Source organism: Myotis daubentonii, chromosome 1 (genome assembly GCF_963259705.1).
Source record: "Myotis daubentonii chromosome 1, mMyoDau2.1, whole genome shotgun sequence".
NCBI classification, from domain to species: domain Eukaryota; kingdom Metazoa; phylum Chordata; class Mammalia; order Chiroptera; family Vespertilionidae; genus Myotis; species Myotis daubentonii.
The window spans coordinates 77,775,871-77,794,132 of record NC_081840.1 but is presented as its reverse complement, the minus strand read 5'-3'; the positions used below and the strand labels follow the sequence as shown (position 1 = coordinate 77,794,132).

The 18,262-nt window shown below is 48.7% G+C and overlaps 2 protein-coding genes across 7 annotated transcripts; one reads left to right on the top strand and one right to left on the bottom strand.

The window, feature by feature from the left end:
* Window positions 1–334: 334 nt before the first annotated feature.
* On the top strand, window positions 335–1,321 carry LOC132228747 (olfactory receptor 6J1). Its single transcript, XM_059685746.1, is given in 4 exon segments — window positions 335–446; window positions 449–613; window positions 616–1,017; window positions 1,020–1,321. Coding segments are annotated over 4 exon segments (981 nt in total).
* A 3,804-nt stretch (window positions 1,322–5,125) lies between these two features.
* Window positions 5,126–17,046, bottom strand: ABHD4 (abhydrolase domain containing 4, N-acyl phospholipase B). Of its 6 annotated transcripts, none has more exons than XM_059707530.1 (7): window positions 16,950–17,046; window positions 13,574–13,662; window positions 11,940–12,312; window positions 11,397–11,551; window positions 9,892–10,003; window positions 7,313–7,499; window positions 5,126–6,618 (listed from the first exon to the last, which is right to left on the bottom strand). In XM_059707530.1, the coding sequence occupies exons 1-7, from the start codon at window positions 16,970–16,972 to the stop codon at window positions 6,529–6,531; spliced, it is 1,029 nt and encodes a 342-aa protein (XP_059563513.1). In that variant the 5' UTR covers window positions 16,973–17,046; the 3' UTR covers window positions 5,126–6,528. The 6 variants fall into 6 exon arrangements, 5 of the variants coding, with proteins under 5 accessions (XP_059563513.1, XP_059563526.1, XP_059563520.1 ...); XM_059707543.1 differs by having other exon boundaries at window positions 16,839–16,958; XM_059707537.1 differs by lacking the exon at window positions 16,950–17,046 and adding an exon at window positions 14,461–14,986.
* Window positions 17,047–18,262: the final 1,216 nt, after the last annotated feature.

Genomic DNA, 18,262 nt, shown 5'->3' with positions numbered 1-18,262 from the left:
TGTGGATTTCTGAGTCTAAGAATTGGCTCAATTTTAAGAATTTTGATATAAATTGCTATATTATTTTTAGAAAGTTCGTATCAACTATGTAACAGGGTAGGACTTACGGCAGACACCTTGTTAACAAAATGATCATTTTAAAAAGTTTTAATTTGATAGACAAATAATTTGAAACAAGTTAAATTTAGATTACATATCTAAATTTAGATTGGATTAACACATTTTATGTTCATATTTTTTTAGTGAACAGCCATGGGTTTTGTACACTAAACACTCTCCTAAGCACCTTCTCCTTTTGTTCCATCAGAGGAATTGAGCCCTGCCCCCCAGGCCAATGGCCAATCAGACTGCCACTGTGGGGGAGTTTATTTTGCTGGGATTTGCCCTCAGCAGGCAGGTGGAGCTGCCGTTCCTGATGCTGCTGCTGTCCACATTCCTGCTGACCCTCCTGGGAACCTGCTCATCATTTCCATTGTGCTGTCCTACTCCTGTCTCCACACCCCCATGTACTTCTTCCTGTGCAACCTCTCTATCCTGGACATCCTCTTCACCACAGTCATTTCTCCAAAAGTGTTGGTCAACTTAGCATCTGGGGATAAAACCATTTCCTTTGCTGGTGTATCACCCAGTGCTAGTTCTACTTCTTCCTGGGCACGGTAGAGTTTCTTCTGTTGACAGTCATGTCCTATGATCGCTATGCTGCTGTCTGTTACCCGCTGCAGTACAGCACCATCATGAGACCTTCTGTCTGCATTGGGACTGTTGTGTTTTCTTGGGTAGGAGGCTTCCTATCTGTGCTCTTCCCAATCATCTTCATCTCTCAGCTGCCCTTCTGTGGCTCCAACATTATTAACCACTTCTTCTGTGACAGTGGGCCTTTGCTGGCCTTGGCCTGTGCAGATACCACTGCCATTGAGCTGATGGATTTCATGCTTTCGTCCACCGTCATCCTCTGTTGCATAGTCCTTGTAGCCTATTCCTATACGTACATCATCTTGACGATAGTGCGCATTCCTTCCTCAGTGGAAGGAAGAAGGCCTTTAACACCCGTGCTTCCCACCTGACAATAGTCATGCTTTCTAGTGGCATCACAGTGTTTATCTACGTGACACCCTCCCAGAAAGAATATCTGGAGGTCAACAAGGTCCCTTCAGTACTGAGCAGTGTTGTGACCCCATTCCTCAACCCCTTTGTATGTACTCTGAGGAATGACACGGTGTTGGGGGTCCTAAAGGACGTGTGGGTCAGGGTTCAAGCAGTTTTAGAAAAGAGGATGATGACAATGCTGAGGAGCAAATTGTCCTCTTAGAAAGACCAATAAGGAGGGGCTAGTCCCTCTTCCTCTTCACCGCCACGTATGTAGTGTATCAATTCCCTGCCGTAGAAAGATAGGACTTGCTTTACCAAAGGGATGAGCTAGCTAAGGGATCCTGAATGGTTTCTAGTGGAAAGAACTTAGCTTGGAGACAGGAACTTGAACTCTAGCCTTGGTTCTAACTTGAATTCTGTGGCCACAGCTGTGTCACCAGCCACTGACCTCTAGTGCTTTCATTGGAAGTGTGTCAGGGCTGGACTTGATGATCTCCCAGTCCCATCCACAATGAATATTCTAAGAATTACAGAGCCTTGCAACCTGTGTCCTATTCAAAGTCCCAACACGTTTGGCTTCATTTCCTTATGGATCCTGACCACAACTCTTCTACCAGCTGACACAAAGTCCTTCCTGGCACCCTCCTCATGGATCCTCTTTCCTTTCATCTTCTCTAGGAATCTTTCTAAGAATAACCTTTATTATTCTCTAGTCCACTGTCATATCCTCAGTGGACATTTGTAATGATTGTGGTGGATATATGTAGTCTGTTATTTATTTTTATTTTTTAATTAAATATGTTTTTATTAATTTTAGAAAGAAGAGAAAGAGAAACACTGATGTGAGAGAAACCCAAGTTTATAGCATGAACTGTAACCATAAATCCTTAGAATATATGAAGAAAGGTACTGATTGAGTGGCATGTTCATAGTGATTTCTTAGTCCTAGGAATGTTAGGCATGGCCCATTCAGATGGAGTGTGTGTGTGCATGTGTGTGCGTGTGTGTGTGCACATCTCAGCATGCACCCATGTGTGTAGGCCTGGTAGTGTAAAAGGGCACTGTGGTTGACCTTCTTCAGGCCTTTCTTGCACCTGCTCCTGAGGAATGTGTTGGCATGGTGTTGGGAAAATCAGATGAGCATGTTGTGCAGCCTCCCAAAGTGGTTCTGGAGTAAGGGGATCAACTTTCAGAGCCATAGGCCCTACTTCTCCACATCATGGCCTTCTGGGTCAGGTGTCAGAGACAGAGTCCCTTAGACCAGTGCTTGTAGACGGGGGCAGAAGAATCTCTTAGGGAATTTTTAAAAAAAATATATTTTTATTGATTTCAGAGAGGAAGGGAGAGGGAGAGATAGAAACATCAGTGATGAGAGAGAATCACTGATTGGCTGCCTCCTGCATGCCCCCTACTGGGGGATCCAGCCTGCAACCTAGGTATGTGCCCTTGACCGGAATTGAACCCGGGACCCTTCAGTCCATAGGCCGACATTCTATACACTGAGCCAAACCAGCTAGATCTTAGGGAATGTTTTTAAATGTAGATGTCATGGTCAGACTCCATCCAGATTTACCGAATAAACTCAGGAATACAGTCCAGGAATCTCTCTCTCTCTCTCTCTCTCTCTCTCTCTCTCTCTCTCTCTCTATATATATATATATATATGACAAGCGACCAGAACAATGGAACTACCGGAATGACTGGAATGACTGGTCGCTATGATGCACACTGCGGATTGGGGCCCTGATTGCCCCCCTCCCCCTAACTTCCTGAGGCCCCTCCCCCCGGCCTGCCCAACCCCCGATTGTCTCCCCTAACCCCGATTGAGGGCAGGGCCAGCCAGCCAACTGCCCGAGGCCCCTCTCCCCTGCTGGCCTGGCCCCACCCCACCTGTGCATGAATTCATGCACTGGGCCTCTAGTATTTTAAAAAATACCCAGTTGTTTTGTGAGCAGGTTAAGTTTGGTGACTGCTGCCTCGCTTGGCCTGGTCTCCAAAGGGGTGGTAACATCACTTAGTATTCACAAGTTCTTTTGACTTTACCTCCTAAAGATTTCTTGCGTCTTTCTCCTCTGTATGTCCACTGCCCACTGGTCAAGTCCAAGCTACCAGAATCTCTGGCCTGGACCACTGCAGTAGCCTCAAAGTTCCCAATCTGTACTCCACAAAGCAGCCAGAGTGGTCATATCAAGTTTCAGATTGGATTGTCACACGCCCCACCCCACCCTGACACCCAGTCCAGTTATTTTCCCCCCATTGCTTTCAGGATGAACACAACATTCTTTTCATGGCCAGAGGGCCTGCATGAGTAGGTTCCCACCCACCTCCCCAGTTTCATCCCACAGCCATCGTCCCTGCTAATAGACTTGCACTCAAAGTTTTCTCCAGATACTCCTTCCCCTCCCTTTGCACTTCAGGCTCCTCCGTTATTACTTTTGAGGGAGATCTTCCCACCTTTCAGGGACAGCCCTTTTCAGTTGCAATTTTGTTTTGATTTATAGTGATTTGACTAAGTGTGCATCTTCATGTAGATTGTAATTTGCCAGGAAGGCAGGGACCCCTTTTCTTCACTATTGTAGCCTTAGTGGTTAGTATGCAGTAAGCTCTAAATACAGGGTCGCACCCTGGCCAGTGTGGCTCAGTTTGTTGAGCATCCTCCTGTTCACCAAAAGGTTGCCAGTTGGATTCCCCGTCAGGGCACATGCCCAGGTCTGGTTCAGTCTCTGGTCAGGGTGTGTGGGAGGCAACTGATCAATGCTTTTTTATAATTGATGTTTCTCTCTCTCTCTCTCCCTCCCTCTCCTTTTCTCTCTCAAAAACCAATAAAAACATGTTAAAATAAATAAGGAAATACAGGGTCAGGCAAAAGTAATTTAAAGTTGTTTGTATGGAAAATAATACAGCCTGGCCAGAGTGGCTTAGTTGGTTGGAGTGTCCTCCCGGACACTGAAAGGTTTCCGGTTCTCATCTGGTAAGGGTGCATGACTGGGTTTTGGGTTGGATCCCTGCTGGGGTTGGGGCAAATATGAAAGGCAACTAATCACTGTCTCTCCCTCCCCCCCTTTTCTCTCTCTAAGCATATTCTAGAGTGAGAACTTTAAAAATATAATAAATTAAAAATAATAATTAATAAGAATAAACTGTTTTGTGTACTCACAACTGTAAACCTCCTTTTGCCCCACCCTGTACCTGCCCTCTTCTTCATATGGCTGTGTTGGCAATCAGCAATTTTCAGTCACTGAGAAGACACGGGGTGTTGGGATGGATCAGAGCTTTATAATTATATCCAGAGTTCCATTCACACATTTGTTCATTCATCACGATATATGTGGCATTATGTGCCACTTGGAGCTGTGGACTTCTGGGTCTAGCTGGAGTCAGCCAGCACACAGCGGGAACTGTTGGTAATGATTTGAATACCTGGCATATCTCACTTATCTCGGCTCAGTGAAAACAAACATTTATTAAACACAAACTAGGTGCCAGATGTGCCCTTGTTCTTAAGTAGCTTATGATCTATGGAGGGAAGACTTACTAGTACATGAAATAAGTGGCTAAACATTTACAAGTTTTACAAAAGGGGCTGTAGTGTGTGCCATGGAGACACAGAAGAGAGGGTCCAAGTCCAGCCTGGGTGTGTCAGAGACAGGCTTCCCGGCGTAAGGACTATTTGAGGGGATGACTAAGAGTTAGGAAAACAGGCTATAGGGCAGTCCAGGTGTAGGTCAATGTGGAATGAACTTCAGAAGATGGCTATTTACTGAGCAGCAGGGAGTACCCAGTTTTGCCCAATTCTCCTCCTGAGTTGGGGTTTGGCCCCTCCACACTCCCCAGACATCCTCTGAAGGGGTTGGCTGGGATGGCCCCTGCCAATCTGTGTCTAGAGGGCAAATGCTGGGCTAAACGGAGAGGGAAAGGTGTGTAAGTGGGAAGCCCTCAGGGCCCCTTCTCTGACTGAGGCATCACATGGGCTGCTGTGAATTCAGCACCACTCCCAGCACTCCTGTTGACCAATACTAAACATCAGCACCACCAGCAGTTTTTACTCATTTCTTTATTAATGTAGAAAAAGAGCCCAAGGCAGCTGGACCAGTAGTACAAAGCACGGTGAGTTAATACTATTTTGGTGAAAGGGTTGGCTTTACAAAAGAGAAGGAGCAGGCAGGAGCTGTCCTGGTTCTGGGGCCAGGTCCAGCCGGCTGCCCGGAACCTCGCAGGAGCACCTGGAACCAGTCCTTGGAGAGGATGACAGGTGGGTTGAGCGGGATGAACTGGAGACCACGGAGGACAGGTGGCAGGGGTAGAGGGCCAGGCAGTGAGAACCATCTTGTGGCTGATGAGGACAGGAAACTGCTGGCATGAGACTCCCCACTGGACCATGGGCAGGGGCTCCAGGTGGCCTCAGCTCTGGGAACAGGAAGAAAAATCTTGCCGGGGGCAAGGGAATCCAGAGCTGGCCCTGGGCTGAAGAGCCTTTCCCTCCTCTCCCCACCAGGGGCCACCTTTGCTCTGTACTACAGGAGGGGCTTCAGGGCCCAAGGCACAGAGGGAGGCCCAGAGGCCTCCCGGTTGGGGGAAGAGTGGGCAGGGAAGGAAGCACTTGAGTGTTCCTGGCTTAGGCAGCCAGGGCTGAGACACAGGGCGGGACCACAGCACCCCTGTGCAATGGGGCTGGAATGTGGGCAGGGATGGGCTTACCCTTGGCCAGTTACCCCATGGCAATGGTGCCTGCCTCGAACCTTTGCAAATGGAGTCTGCACCATCACCAGGTGTCAGCGGACCTGGGTTCTAGCCTGAGCTTTTCTGGAACAGAGCTATATCACCATGGGCCGGCCATGTCCTGCCCTGGCCTGCTCCTCATCTGCTAACGAGGGCTTTGGCTATGACCTCTCAGGTCATGGGAGAGACTCTGAAGAACAAGGGGCTCTCCAGAACCTGCTCTTGGTAGCTCCGTGGGAACTGGTCCCAACCATACCTTGGACACTGGCACGGGAGGGGCAAGGAGGTGGAGGAGGAGGAAGTTCTTCTGTGGAACCTACCCCCAGAAATGTTCCAGAGCTAGGAAAGACTGTGGGGGCCTCTGCTTTGTCCAGGGCTAGAGAGGCTGGCCTCCCTTTGGCAGGGAGGGGACGTGGTTCCGTACAGACCCTCACAACCACTATCTGGGTAGCGCTTGGCATGAAGAGAATGGGGTGGCACCAAGTGACCCTTTATGTTCCTCCCCGGGGGTGGGAAGCTCAAGGCCTCGTTGGAGCTTCTGCCTCCAGCCCTCAGCCTGGGGTCAGGAGTACTTTTCACTGCATTCTTGCCTTGGGAACAGCCCAAGGCTCTGACTGGCTGGCACATGTTAGTTGGTGAGGAAAGGACAGAGGGTGAGTAAGCAGCCAGGGAGGTGAGAGCGACTCTCTGGCTTTCTCCGCTTCCTCTAGTGAGAGCAGCTCAATCAACCGAGTCACAGATCTCTTCCACCACCGCATTGAAGATGTGTGGCTGGTCTGCATAGACGTGGTGCGAAGCACCCTCGATTTCCTGTGAAGAAAGGAACCGCCAGGGTGGGACCGCCCTTTATTCCAAGCACTGGAAAGCTGTCAAACCATTTCTTTTCCTTTAGACCTGCTTGCCTAGCACCCATGAGCACTTGTCAGAAACCATGGTCCACTTTTCTCCCTGGATCCTGGCACTTTCCTGTAGGAGCCAACGACTCTCAATATCCCATTTTCCTTCTCCCATGACCATTCACTGTATCTTGCCTTCCATGCTAGCCCCACCACCGATCTGCTCATTTGACCCACAGGCCCAGTAAACCAGGGCCCAATAGGCAGCCAGCCTAATTAAGCACACTCATTAACAAATGAGGTTGAAGGGGGAAGAAAAAAGGGAATGCAGGAGTGTGGTAGGAAGGCTTCATGTCAGCCTCTACTATTCACTCTCCTGTTCACAGCTCTGGTTTTGAGTGGGAATTACAGGAGGGGTAACATGATGTCTGTGCCTGGCTACTGGATAAGAACAGAAGTGAGAGGCCTCCTAATTATGAAACGACAAAAAGCAAACCTTTCAAGTCCACTGTCTCATCTCAATCGGTTCATCCCTCTTTTCCCTGCCGACTCTTCCATCACCCTCTCTACCCCGAGTTGCTCATCCTTGCCGAGAGTCAACCAACACGTGCTGGCATTCAATGCACAGCTTTTCCACCCCAATTCTGCTCCTTGGGTGGCCAACGTACCATGTCTCGGACATAGGAATCCGGCCGCTGCAGCTTCACCTTTTTCCCTGTGCTGGTGTCTATCCAGGTGTTGGACCCATAGATCATGGTGATGGGCACATCTTTTCGAATCAAGTGAATTCGTTCTATCATGGGGCGCCGGGCCCAGCCGAAGGACTCCATCATGGCTTTGAAGGCCGTCTCACCACTAAGAAGCAAAACAGGGTGAGGCAATTAGAATAAACCCCGCAGCATAAAATGTCAAACTGTTGGTCTCTTCAGAGGCTGGGGCAGTATCTTCATCATCTTGGTATTCCTCTCAAACCCTGGGTTTGAGACTCACTAAATATTGGTAAGATTAGGAGAAAGGACTGAATCTCTAGAGGCCTCTTAACACAAAACAGAGTTAGAGGGACACACTTGTGAAAACACCTAGGGCACTGAGTATTGTCCAAGAATGCAATGGGTTAATATTTATTCAAAAAATATTCATGTCTCATGCCCTAACCTGAGTGGGGGGACATATGAACAAGACACATTTCAGCTCACACTTCAGGCATTAAGTAATAAATTATATGATTCATTAACTACACATTTCCCAAGAATTATGAAAGGGCAGTGGAGTGCCATGAGAACACAGAGTAAGGACTTAGCTGGCGGGGGTGGAGGGAGAAGGTCAGGAGTTCATTGGGGGTGGAGTCGCAAGAGCGAGTGCTATGGTAGTACAAAGGGTTTCCTGAGGAGACTGTGAATAAAACAGTCATGTGAAGACCTGGGGGAGCAGCAGTTTGTGTTGTGCAAGAAGCCAGGACTGCCAATCCGATCTACTTTGCTTTTTCCTGGTCATTTCCTTAGGTAGAGCTAATTGAGGCCGTATCATGGTCTGCAAGGGGTCTGCATGCATTATGCACAACTAGTCCTGAGGCTGGGGAACATTCTGAGGAAAGGGCGAGGACTGTGCGTGAGGGGCCTCAAGTGGGTATGAGACTGGCGCTGAGCCCAGAGGGGGCTGAAAGGCGGGTAGAGAGCAGAAAGCAGGGGGCTGCCTGATTTGACTGTTGAGCTGAGTTCCTATACTGCTGCCTAAGCAGCGCCTTCAATGAGCGGTGCTCAGGAGGAATGTTGAATGGACAGTTCCCACGCTGCCTGAAAGCGGTCTGGGTTTGAGGCTAGTGCTCAGACAGTACTGATGGAATGCAAATCCCCGCCTTCTTCACAGCTTTGGCTCACAACAGCGACCTGGGCAGGCCTGGAATGAGGCGGGGCAGTGCTGTGGCTCCCAGTGAACTTGGCTCCCCTGAGATGCCTCCCAGCAGCTCAGGGTGAGGCCACCACAGAGGCGGTGCCTCCTGGTATCAGCCACTCACACAGCACGGCCTGAGGGGAAGATTGCCTCCCAGACTCTGCCCTGGCTGTCAGCTACAAGCCTATGGGGGCTGCTGGGTGAGCAGTCACAGACCTGAGCCTCTCAAGATTCTGGGGACACCCGGAAATCTCCAAAAAGATTTGGAAAGAATTCCTGTCCCAACAATACTTCAAGGCGCACATGATTAAATTTTAAAATAGGTACTTTCTCAATCAGCGATTCTATTTGTAGGAACATACTCTATAGGCCAGTGGTTCTCAACCTTCCTAATGCCGCGACCCTTTAATACAGTTCCTCATGTTGTGGTGACCCCCAATTTCATTGTTACAAATTGAACATAATTAAAGCATAGTGATTAATCACAAAAACAATATGTAATTACATATGTGTTTTCCGATGGTCTTAGGCAACCCCTGTGAAAGGGTCGTTCGACCCCCAAAGGGGTCGCGATCCACAGGTTGAGAACCACTGCTATAGACAGTCATGTGTGTGCAGAGGGAGACATGCAAGGAGGTTCTCTGAAGTTGTCACGTGATATGTCAGACTGGCAGTAACAAGGAAAGTTGGAAATTACAAGTCTGGGACAGGCAAAGACTTCTTTCTTTCTTTTTGCTTTTCTAAAAATACCATATTCATTAGTAAAAAAAAAACAAAAACCACCAGTCTTTTCAAATGTTTTCCAGACTCTTGCCTGTCAGGATAACCGCCTATCTCTACAGAAGAGTAAGGGTCACCTGTAGAGACAGTGGCAATTTTAATTAATGTTATCTTCTCCATCTCTTTGTGCCTACCCCTGGGGAAGTCTCTGGAAACGATCAAGCCTGCTAACGCTTCTGTTCTCCTAACTCAGCGACTTTCAACTGATGTGCTGCAAGAATTTTTAAAACATGCAACACCTGACTGTTTAGTCAGGGACACTGGCCTCTTTTCCCTTAGATTGTCAAATTAAAACAAAAATGACAACAGCCAACACAACAGTAGTCATCCAGTATGCAAGAATCAAAATTATACCTATTTTTTTTTTGTCAGATCGGCAAAAAATATACTTTTTGGTGTGCCGCAGAATTTTAGTAATTAGTTTATGTGTGCCATGAGATGGAGGTTGAAAAATCGCTGCCCAAACTGAATGAAAACTTTGTGGAAGAAGAAACACAGCACAGAACGATCCTGTGACAGTTCTGCAGTTTTCGTGTTATCTTGTCCACCTGGCGCTGGCTCTGGGCACTGCTCTCACCTGGGGTTTTGTGCGTTGCAGTGGTAGATATACTCTGATATAGTATCATCTTCAAAGAAGTCTGCAAACTTGCGCTTGAAGTCTGGTCGGAATCGTTGCACCAAGCCAGGCCCTGGGAGGGGACAGGAGAGCATGGAGGGGCCAGTTTGGGTGGTGGGGGAGAGACTCCTGCCTGTGCATGCCTGAACAACATTATTTCTCCTATTCCTGGGACCCTTACAGCCTTTTAATCTTAAGGTAGTGAGTGAAACTAGACCATCTCCCAAGAGGCCGGTCATATTCAGACCTGTAACATAATATGAGTGGAGAGGCAAGCTTAACCCCGGCATCTCAGACTCGGGCGGTTTTAGAGCAATCTGTTCTCTTCACCTTCTTTATATAGTCCATAAACAAGCAGCAGGGCACCCAAAACAGACTGTCACAATTGGGGCCTACTGGTCAACACCGGGCCTTTCCCTTCTGGTCTTCTCTCTGCATGTAAGAAGCCAGGGGTCAGAGGGCGGCACAGCCAGGATCCCCTGGGCCCTGGCCTCCTCCATGGCTGTCAGCCAACTGCCACAACCACACTAGCTCTGATGCCCATGCCTGAACCCAGCCAGATGCAAGTCCAAAAACGGGGAGCGTGGTAAGAGCTGAGGTTCTCCTAAACTCCTACCTTCTCCTCAAATGCTCATATTTCCCTTTTATCCAGAGCCATTCTGTTTCTCATGAAGGGCCTGGAGAGATAACTCTTATTTAGCCGTTTGCAATGAACTCACAATAATTGGCTATTGAACATTACCATGTATACATCAGCCATTAGTGTAAGACAGAGCGTCACCAACCCTTCCCATAAAGGGCGTGTGCTTTTCACTCCATCAGAGTAAAAAGCTCCCCAGAAAGTTAGGGTGCTGGCAGGGTGAGGTCAGAAGCCTGGGGCCTATTGATTTCACTTCCTCAGAACGCCTTCCCTCCCTCCAGCCACAGAATTTGCTGACAGCTACTAAATGGTGAAGATGTGGTGTTTGACTGGAGCAGGGCATGGTTTTGAGGGGCTTGCCTGACACTGTGGGGTGTGTTGGAGGCTCTGGTTCTGACATCTCCCTGCTGCAGGTGCTGGGTGAGCTGCAGAGGTGGGAGCCAGTTTACCACGCTGAATCGCCAACAGGTTGCCATAAACTCACACAGGTAGCATAAGAATTCAGCAGAGGAAGAGTCACCTCATGGTCCCTTTCTTTCTCTCTCTCTCTCTCTCTGGGGGTCTAACCAAGGCACAGAGTAGTAGTTCTGCTCCATCTGTCCCTTGCATAGGAAAGCTTTTTTCCATGCAAATGAAAGAAAAAAAGAACCTTCTGAAATTACAGACAAAGAAACCTGGTCCAGATTAATAGCTTAAAATAACAATGCTAGGTCCATTCCCACTTTTCAAGGACAAGCGAGGATGATGGGAGCCCAGAAGCAGTGGGGCTTCTAGCATGGGATAGCCTTGGTTGAGGAGAGAGTTTCTGTATCTGTAGGCTACTCACCCCAGGGCCCAGCTATTCGAAGAACAGCCAGTGGGTTGGAACGCCCTAGGACAGAGGCCACAGCCTTGACCCAGGTTGGGGGTGCACGGATCTCACTGGGGTCAGTTGGTCGGAGGGGAAAGCCCCATGGGTCCACCAGGATGAGGTGTTTAACTCTACGGAGGACAAAGGAAAAGCTGTATTTGCTTGGAGATACCATAGCCCTTAAATCACCCAGGAAAAAGAGAACTACAGTGGGGCCTTGACTTACAAGTTTAATTCGTTCCGTGACGGAGCTCATAACTCAAATTACTCATATGTCAAATCACTGTGACGTTTGCTGCGCCAACTAGCGGTGGGGTATCTGAAGCTGGCTCGTAACCCGAATTTTTTTGAGCTTGCAACTCAAAGCAAAAAATCGGCCGAGAGACGGCTCGTATCTCAAAAAAACTCGTTAGTCGGGACACTCGTAAGTCAAGGCCCCACTGTATTGGAAACTAATACCGGAAGCTTCCCAGTGAGGCAAGGAGTTGGATAGTGACCCAGAGGGTGGGTCCTTCTTACCTTTCAGGGTACTTGATAGAGTAAGAAGTGGCCAGGAATCCTCCCAAACTGTGCCCTAGGAGGATCATGCTGGGGATCCCCATGGTCTCCCGCCACGTCTCTATTGAGATCACAAACTCATTCTCGGCCCCTTCTGGGTCCCTCGGGAATGTTGGCCTGGAGCTTCTCCCGAAGCCAAGCAGATCAAACGTGTGCAGTGTGCGGCGGGCACTCAGTGAATCCATGTTGAGGATCCAGAGGCCCACGCCACCCCCAAAGCCATGCACCATCACCAAAGGGGTGCGGTCCCTGAGCTCGGGGCTCACGGTCACCGTCCAGATCTTGTTCTGGTTTGGGAGAGACACATACCGGGCCAGGAACTTGTTCTGGAGACCTGGGGAGAGGAGATTCAGGGCGAGCAATACGTCTGCTTTCTGACAGCATTGTCATGGTGCCTGGATGATCAGTCTTCAGCTCTGTCTCTCTGTTCCCAAACCTCCCTGACCTCCCTCACCTCTTTCCTTTTTATATCCCTCTCACCATACACCCCAAGAGTTAAACTCTGAGTACAATTTGTAGACCATCTACTCTATAGATAATAAGAGTGGGTACAATTTGTAGACCATCTACTCTATAGATAATAAGAGTGGCCATCTTATTCCTTGAGGCTGTTTGCCTGGCTCCCTTTGGGCACAGGGTGGCAGTGACTCCACCAACCTACAGAGCGCCTGCACCCATTGCTCTTGTACCTGTGTGCTTGGGGCTTGACAGATGGACAGAAGTGTCCTCACTGAGGGTATCTGGGAGGAGGGCTTTTAACTGGAGTTGAGACAGGCGGAGGGTGTGACAGGTGTGAACTGAGCCACCGGCTTATTCCTCTTAAGAGACAGACCCAGGTGGGCAGTGCTTGCTCTGCTGGTGTGAAGGCAATTACATGACAGAGCTGCCTGGGGAAAGTGACTTGGATCCTGGACAAAAGCTTGAAAGCTGTGGCTATTCTTCAGTTGTACTTACTCAGGCCCATAAGAGGTGAGCCATGGCTGGGGAAGTAGAACAGGGCAGGTAAGATCAGAGGAAAACAGGGAGGTGTGGCCCAAGGGCCTTGTTTGAGCCAGTGGCTGCTGATGCTCATGGGAGGCCCTGCCCCAATATAACACTGCCCAGGAGCTGGTCTCTGGGAATCTCTAACTCCTGTCTCAAACCAGACAAGTGGTGGGGAAATAGTAATATTAGAGAATATAGGACTTCTTTGCTGGTCCTTGGGTAGCAAGGTGGTAAATCTAAGAAGTGCTGGTGTGTTTGGAAGAACAGACAGGGAGAAAGAAAGAAGAGAGGAGTAGGAGAAGGGAGAAAAGGAGAGAATATGTGTATTTGTGTGCGTTGTGTGCTAATAGTTGGTACAGGGTTGGAGGTGAAGTTGTGGGATGTGGCAGGAACTACATGACGGACAGGGAGGGCGACACTGAGGAACCGTTATCATAGAATTCAGTGTCCTCTGTAAAAATCTCTTCCCTTAGATCACTGACAACCTTTCCTCCCACCCTCAAACGTTTTTTATCAGGAGTCAGTGGGCTCAGTGTACCAGGCTCTGGGAAGATCCCGTATCCTCCTTAGGCCTCCTGAGGGAGATGGCACAAGCTGTCCCCTCTACTTACACTGGAGGATCTTGGCTTCCACATTCTTCAATTGAGACATCGAAGTGGGGCGCCAAGCCGGCAGCCAGCTACTCAGCCAGCCTTGAGGCCTGGGACAAAGAGACACAGAGATGCTCATTGGCAACATTGGAAAGGAAACATTGATGCCCTGAGCCTTGCTGACAGATACAAAAGAGTTATCAGGGTACAGGGTGTTTTCCAGGCTCAGGAGACCTCCCACTATGGCAGTCAGCAATTCCCTCATGGCCCGATAGACTGTTACTCTTCTCTGGTAAATGGCTATTAACAACATGCTCTTTGTTTCAAAGATGCTCAGAATATCATGTGCACAGCACTTTACAGTTTACAAAGCACTTTCACATTTATCTCATTTGAGCTTTACAAACCCTTTTGCCACTGGTTTTCGTGTTTCAAGAGATTATAAGGGGGACAAACCCACCTTTAACTAATGCTTTCAGTTATCTTTTGCTATCCTCAGGACTGAATGTTCCTTTAGAATAGGACAAGTTCCCATGCCACCTGCCCTCCTGGCAAGGCACTGCAGTTTGTGTGTGCCCTCTTTCAAGCCCCTGGAAGTACAGAGCACTGTCAGTGCCCAGCTGGGCTCTCAGGAAACCTTTAAGCAACGAGATGGGATAGGCAGGGAGCAAGAGACGAGAGACCTGGGTTCAAGTCCTGTGGTGAATCACCGGCTGGACACAGGTTGCCTCTGGCCTTGTTCTTCAGATTATAAAATGAGTAAAAAACTCACACAGGTCTTATCTCCCATAGCAGGCAATAAAACAGATAAGATACGCTATTCTGCTTTCTCCTTCATATCCACAGGACTTTAAGTCATTGCAGAGTAGAAGTTGAAAGCACCAGTTTTGAAATAAAAAAAAACACACCTTGGATCTGAGTCACGGTATTATCATTTTCGAGCAGAATGACTTTGGCCTGATGAACAGCCTGTCTTTGAGCATTTAGATATGTAAGGGAACTTATAAGGTGCCTGGTACAAATTAGATGCTCAATGAATGAGTTTTTATTATTTCTTTTCCATTGCATATGACATTTCTCTTTTCTGGGTGAAGAGGATTATGGGATGGACACACCAGCTGTAGGAAAGGCCTGTGAACATGGGTATAGTCACACAGAGCATTCTGTGGGAGAACGAGAGGAACCACTGCAACCCCCCCCCCCCCTTAGCATACACTGGGCATCCTGGTACATCAGTTGAAGCACAGAGCTTTAGATAAGGATGGCCCTTAGAAATCATCTAGCCCAGTCTCTCTATTTTACAGATGACCAAACCGATGCCCAAAGAGGCCAGACAGCTAGTGAGAAAAAGAAGCAGAACTAGAAAACCCAGATTTGCAATCCAGGTTTCTCTGTACTTCTTTTCTGGAAGTTCCAGCCTTGGCATTTCAAGGCCATGCACAAATACTTACGGTATAGGACATAATTTTCACACTGTTCTCTGTTTTCTGAAAGGAGGTGTGATCTAAAGGCAGAAGTCAGATTTCTAATCCTGGCACTGCCACTTACCAGCAATATGACTTCCACTTTCTGTGTCAAACTTTCCCCTTTAAAAGGGCGGTACTAATAGTACCTACCTCACAGGGTTGTTATAAAGATTAAATGAGTTAATGCATCTAAAATACATAGAATAAAGTCTAGCGCAAAATAAAATTCCCAATAAATGTTTCCACCCAGCAAAATCATAAGCTGTTTTGCAAGTAGCAAGTCTCAATGATTGATTGAGGTTTGAAATACTGAGGTTGCACCCGAGAGTGGTATATCAATGACATTATAGCCAGATGAGAGTTGTCAGTTTCATCAATCAAATCCTATGGAGACTCATAACCCTTTTAATTTTCCACTGGAATCCCTTGTAAGCTTGAAGCATCTGGATCCCATACTGCAGCACTCAGGAGAAATGTTGTTCCATGGAACAGCACTATGGGCTGCTCAGCAGATATTCAGGGGAGTTTTACTTTGCCCCTCTTCTTCACCAAAAATGTTGCAAATAAAGCACTGGAAATATTGTCTGGCACACTGAATCTGATTAATACAATTGGGGAGGTGAGGGAAGGGGATAGGGGGGTTCAGGCAAAGAGAAGAGAAGCCACTTAGCCATGAACTTGGGCTGGCCAGGATGGTCTTGTCCCTCTAGAGCAGTGGTTCTCAACCTTGGCTGCACATTAGAATCACCTGGGAATCTTTTTAAAATTTAAAATCAGGATTGTAAAAAGATTCCCAGGTGATTCTAATGTGCAGCCAAGGTTGAGAACCACTGCTCTAGAGCATTTTTATCTGAACAGAGGTAAGGCAGAAGAGGTTCTGTGCGGGGTCTGTGATCTTGGGCAAGTCTTCTAACTTCTATGGGCACTGACTTCTTTGTCTGTAAAAAAGAGCTGAACTACCTGCATCTCAACCGGCTCTAATATTGTTTCCCTAAGTCGCTGTAGCTACTGTACAGTTCTTGGAAAAGTTCTCTTAGAGAGCAACTCTCCTGGGCAGCTTCTTCAAGCACAGGAAGCTACTATTGTGTCATAAAGTTAATTCCTTTTGCAAACTGCCAGTTATGCTGGTCTGAAAAGGGGGACCGCGGGACCCACAAAAGGACCGGAGCTAGTGACACCGAGGCTTGGCTGGGAGCTGAGTCATTCTTCTGGAAGCAACTTTGCCTGGCTCCTAGAGACTGCAAATGGCTAACCACACCAGCTACAGGTGGCGCCCCAAACCCGGTGCCCTTGAGGCAGTGGTAACAAGTCTCAAGAGCTCTAATTTTGAGACCACAGCAAAAAAGATAGTTATAATGATTAAAAACATTATCAGCTAGGGTCGCAAGCTGCAAAGTGTCTCGGCGGGTGAGAACTAAAGAAGGCTTGCAAGCCCATTTATTATTCCAAGCAGGCCAATTCCAGCGCGGCGGCCTTTCTCCTCTTCCCGTGCCCTCTCCGTGCCCTGCGAAATGAGGCTCTTTCCACCCCCGACTTCCAAACCAGGGCCAGTCCAGGCCGGCGGACCTGGCTGCCACCCCCGCAACCGCATCCCGCCAGCATGCTTCGGTGGATCTCAGACATGCCCACGGAATCTAATCCCCGAGCACAGCGGGGAGAGGAGAACGAGGAGCGATCGCGGAGACCCACGTGCAAAGTTCGAATCTCGGAGCGGCATGCAGGCTAACTCATTCCCCATCGGTCCCCCGGCTCCGCCGCCGCCTCCTCTGGGCAAAAGCAAAGCGAGCATAGGCAGCCCCCAGCCCTCCCATGAGGCCGACCTGAGACAGGAAAGGCAGGAAGATGTCTAAAAGTGTTCCTCAGCCACAGACAGTCCCAGGATCATGGGCCAGAGAGAGACAGAGAAAGAGAAAGAGACGGGATTAACTCACTGCTGCTCCAGATCATCAGCCATAGTAAACAAGCCCTGCCGGGTCGAGCCGAGCCAGCCCGTCCCTCTGCCTGACGCCAGCACCAGCTGACCTAGCAAAGGGTCGGATAACAAAGTGGGGCGGGGCCAGCGCGGGACGGGGAGGCGGGGCCCCGGCACCGGGACTCTGGCCTTGAACCTCGGCGGGTGACGGGTGGCGGGGACCAGGCACAGGTGCAGGCGGAGTAGTCTCCCGGTCTCGCAGAATAGGACCGTAATTCTGGGAGACAGTCAGGGAGGCGAGTAGTACCGAAACCACGGAGTCCCTCATGGGAGCTCACCAGCCCTCCATGCTCTCAAGATCAGAAAGTGACAGGACTCCCCCCGCCCCCCCGCAGGCGCTCACACTGTCTGGGCCTCCCTATTATATAGCTCCCTGTCCTCGGAAGTCCTCCCCTGGTGTCCTTTCTAATCTGGGGCTTATGATGTTTGTAGAGACCACACCACTGGTTAAATGTTCCTACCAAGGGCCTGTACCCTAAGTAGATTGCCAGGTTTCATAAAGAACAGCACGCCTAGTTAAAGCTGAATTTCAGGCAAACAACAAATACTTTTAAATTTTTATTTTTATATTGATTTCAGAGAGGAGGGGAAAGGGAGAAACATAGAAACATCAATGATGAGAGAGAATCATTGATCGGCTGCCTCCCGCTCGCCCCCGACTGGGGATTGAGGCTGCAACCTGGGCATGTGCCCTTGATGGAAATCGAACCCAGGCGGGACCTTTCAGTCTGTAGGCCAAAGCTCTATTCACTGAGCCAAACTGGCCAGGGCCAACAAATACTTGTATAGAGCAACTATGTCCCGCGTAATGTTTGGGACATAATGTTGTAATGTACCCCGCGAATCACAGAAGGACGCCTTAAGAAGTCGAATTAAAGAATCACATGTATTGCAATCCGGGACTATGAGGGGGCATTTCGCTCTCCCAGATCTCATAGTGCCCTCCCCAGCCCCAACATCAGATTTATAGGCAAAGATCACAAAGGTACTGATTACAACCCAGGGTTTGTAATGAGGAACCTGGTTCGCAAAAAAGCAGTTTACAGAAGCAGAATTAAGCATGTTAATTATAGTTTTGGGTCTCGGGATCACTGAGTTGACAGGAACACATCATCTAGAGCCCTGGGGTCTTGAGACCACTGAGTTGACAGGAACACATTATCTAGAGCCCTGGGGTCTTGGGACCACTGAGTTGACAGGGAAACATTATCTGGAAACCTCAGGTCTTGGGATAATTGTGCTGTCCTGGTTCCCAGGTACAGAGGAATTTGC